The sequence below is a fragment of the Pteropus alecto genome, unplaced genomic scaffold, assembly GCF_000325575.1.
Source record: "Pteropus alecto unplaced genomic scaffold, ASM32557v1 scaffold41, whole genome shotgun sequence".
Lineage (NCBI taxonomy): Eukaryota > Metazoa > Chordata > Mammalia > Chiroptera > Pteropodidae > Pteropus > Pteropus alecto.
The window spans coordinates 703,291-706,279 of record NW_006430464.1 but is presented as its reverse complement, the minus strand read 5'-3'; the positions used below and the strand labels follow the sequence as shown (position 1 = coordinate 706,279).

The following is a 2,989-nucleotide window of genomic DNA, read 5'->3' as shown; positions in this document are numbered from 1 at the left end:
TGGGGCAGAGCCTGGGACACGGCAGGAGGAAAATCGGGCAGAGCCAGCAGCCGGGGAAGGTGAGATGAGGCTGGACTCTCAGGGCCCCAAACCAGACCTGGACCTTTGACTCTCGGCCCAGACTTCACACGAGCTGCACGCACCCGCCCTCCCCACATCGCAGAGAAGTCCCGGCTGGAGATGGGACGCTGTCGAGCTGGGTGCAGGGTGCGCCCGAGTCCCAGGGGCGGGGTCTTGGCGGAGGGGGCGGGGCCATCGCGGGCCTGACGTCGCTGGGGGCGGGGTCTAGAGGGGAGGAGCGGGGCCACACGGGGCGGAGTCCAGAAAGGGGACGTCTCATTGGCCGAAGTTCCGAGGGGAGGAGCTCCTTGGTGGCTGTCCCTCCCGCGGCAGAGCCGCCAGGTGACGCTGCTCTGCGGGGGGCAGAAGCTGCTTCAGGACATCTGAGGCCAAAGGTGGGGACCGCTGAAGCTGGAACCCCGTGGTCCTCTCCTTTCTTAGTCATCCGAGGAAGCAGGGCTCAGTTGTTTTCCATGGTCTTCCTGATCCAGTCCACATAGTGGCATACGCTAGTGTAGACAGCAGGGCGCCGGGGTCTGGAGCAGGGCTCTGATCCCCCAGACACCACACCAGCCAGGGTCCCGTTGCAAACCAGGGGGCCTCCAGAGTCACCCTGTGCGTGGGAGAAGAGCAGAGAAACTGTTCGACCAGTCTCTTCATGACATTGCACAGACCACTTCCTCCCTTCCAGAGACCCCTAGTTTCTAACACCCACAACCCCCAGATTTCCAGGTCTCCAGCCCCTCCTCCTCCAGACCCAGGAGTAAAAGCTCATAGCCTCCGCCTCTCCCCCCGGACCTAGCATGCTGGGACCCTAGTCCCCTCTTCCCCCAGGACCCAGGAGTCCCAGCTCTCTCCTTGCTTTGATCCAGGAAGTCTGGGGCCCCGCTCCCTTCTCTCCCAGGACCCAGGAATCCCAGCAGGATACTCATCCTCTCCATCCGTCCTCAGAGCAGATCTCACCTGGCAGGAGCCCCGGCCCCCCTCCCACAGGCCGGCACAGAGCATGCTCTTGGTGATGTGGCCTGGATATGCCCAGTGGCAGAGTATAGGCTCCAGGATGCTGATGTTGGCACACTGCAGCGTGAGTGGGTACTGCACTGTTGGGGAAGGAAGTCAAAGAGGGTTGGTAGCTGTCCCCAACACACTCAGTACCCACCCACCCCCGCTTCCTAAGGAGGATCCATGGAGTCACGACATAAGTTTCTCCAAGGTTGAAGCCCAAGACAGTGAGAAAGAGAATCATAGCATGAAAGAGAAACAGATGAATGTGAAGACGGGCTAGAGGGTTGGGGGAGAGAGAGAGAGAGAGAGAGAGAGAGATTTAGAGATACTAGGTAGAGATAGAGATATATACAACGTATCGAGATCGATATGGATGTAGACACATGTACCTTCATGTATAAAATGTATAGGCACAAACTTAGATGCATCCAGGGGCCTGATGGGTAAACAGAAGTGGACGGAGGGGACCATGTAGTGGTATTGCCTGCAGGGGGCCACCTTCACTGACCCTTTCCAACAGCGCTCGCTACTTTGGGAATGTGGGCTCGAGTTTTTCAAGCAGATCCAGAAACTTAGCTTTTATCTAAAATCTTCCAGGTCTCAGATGTTGGTAGCAACAAAGTCTGACTTTTTTTTCAAGGCACTTTGAAAACCAGTACTAATGTGGGAAGCCCTGTTTGGCTGATAGGTTGTTGATCTGTGACTCTGAGAGACGTAGGCCTTATTTTGATTCTCAGATGTATCGATTTTCACATTTAAGCATCCCTGAAATCGGAGTGTGTCATCAGGTAAATGGTGTCACACGAGGATCCATTCTCAGTGGGTTCTGAAATAATAATACATCTTACGATCGATAGCATCTTAGATGTGATGGTACATATGGGTGGATAGATAGAGGGTAGAAATGAAAAGGCAAAGAGAGAGGAAGAGGAGGGATTTAGAACGACAGCATGAGACCTAAGGGAGTGTGTCATGGGCAAGGCCGTACCTGAGGGGCTGGACACGGCCCCCCAGCCTGAGATGAGGCACTGGGTGCCTGGGGAGACGCAGGTCTGACTGAGGTTGAGGGGCTGCACGGCAGGGCCCAGGCGTGCCTGCCTGGGCAGGCGGATCAGCATGATGTCATCGTTGTGATCTTGGGCCCTGAGGTCTTTGTTGAACCCAGGGTGGGGAAAGAAGTCCTTGACCCGGAACAGCTGCTCTCGACCCTCCCATCTCCAGAGGTGGTGCTCCCCCAGGCGGGCCCACAGCTGCCTGCGGGGACAGGTCTCAGAGGTCAAGCTGAGCGTCCACCAGGGTGCCCCGTGATTCTCCACAAGCCACCTATCCTCTCTGGGTGTCTGCTCCCCGCTCCGCCCTTGTGTCTGCCTCTGCTTTCGTAGCTCTCCCCACAAAGCTCACGCCCTTTAAGTCCATGCTGAAGGAGCCAGCTTTTTTCTTGCTTCACCTGGAGCCTTGGTAGTGACTGGGTCCCCTGGAACCATGTAGGCACATGGATGTTCCGCCTACAACACAGCAACAGCTCCACCCCCTGCCCCCGCAGGTCTGGCAGCTTCCGTGGGGAGTGGTTCTGTGTGTGTTCCAGTGTGTGTGTGTGTGTGTGTGGAAGGGGATGGGATATGGAAAATCCCCAAGATGAGGGGTCATCTGCAGCCTCGGGCTTTTCCTCTTCATCATACCCTTCACCCATCGACGCATTTCTTCTTGAGGTCTAGCCTCAAGCCCTCTCACGGCAGTTCTAATTCACTTGTTCTGCCCTAAACCGCTGGGGACCGTCTGGGGGTCTACACGTGCACCCCCGAACCTCTGACCTCTCACATTAGGGATCAGGCTAAACACCGAGAACTCAGGGTTTGAGGCGTATGAGGTGTTATTTCTATCTCTCTCTCTCTCTGTCCCCTCGCTGCCAGGAAAAGCCTCCCCG

The 2,989-nt window shown here is 56.6% G+C and overlaps 1 protein-coding gene across 1 annotated transcript in view; it reads right to left on the bottom strand.

Moving 5' to 3' along the window:
• Positions 1-328: 328 nt before the first annotated feature.
• Positions 329-2,989, bottom strand: part of LOC102893209 (kallikrein-9) — a 4,477-nt gene continuing 1,816 nt past the window's right edge. Inside the window, exons 3-5 of the mRNA XM_006904992.2 lie at positions 2,054-2,319; positions 1,024-1,160; positions 329-673 (exon numbers count right to left, since the gene is read on the bottom strand). Of these exons, the coding sequence (XP_006905054.1) occupies positions 521-673; positions 1,024-1,160; positions 2,054-2,319 (556 nt within the window). The 3' untranslated portion in view covers positions 329-520. The remainder of the gene's footprint in view (positions 674-1,023; positions 1,161-2,053; positions 2,320-2,989) is intronic.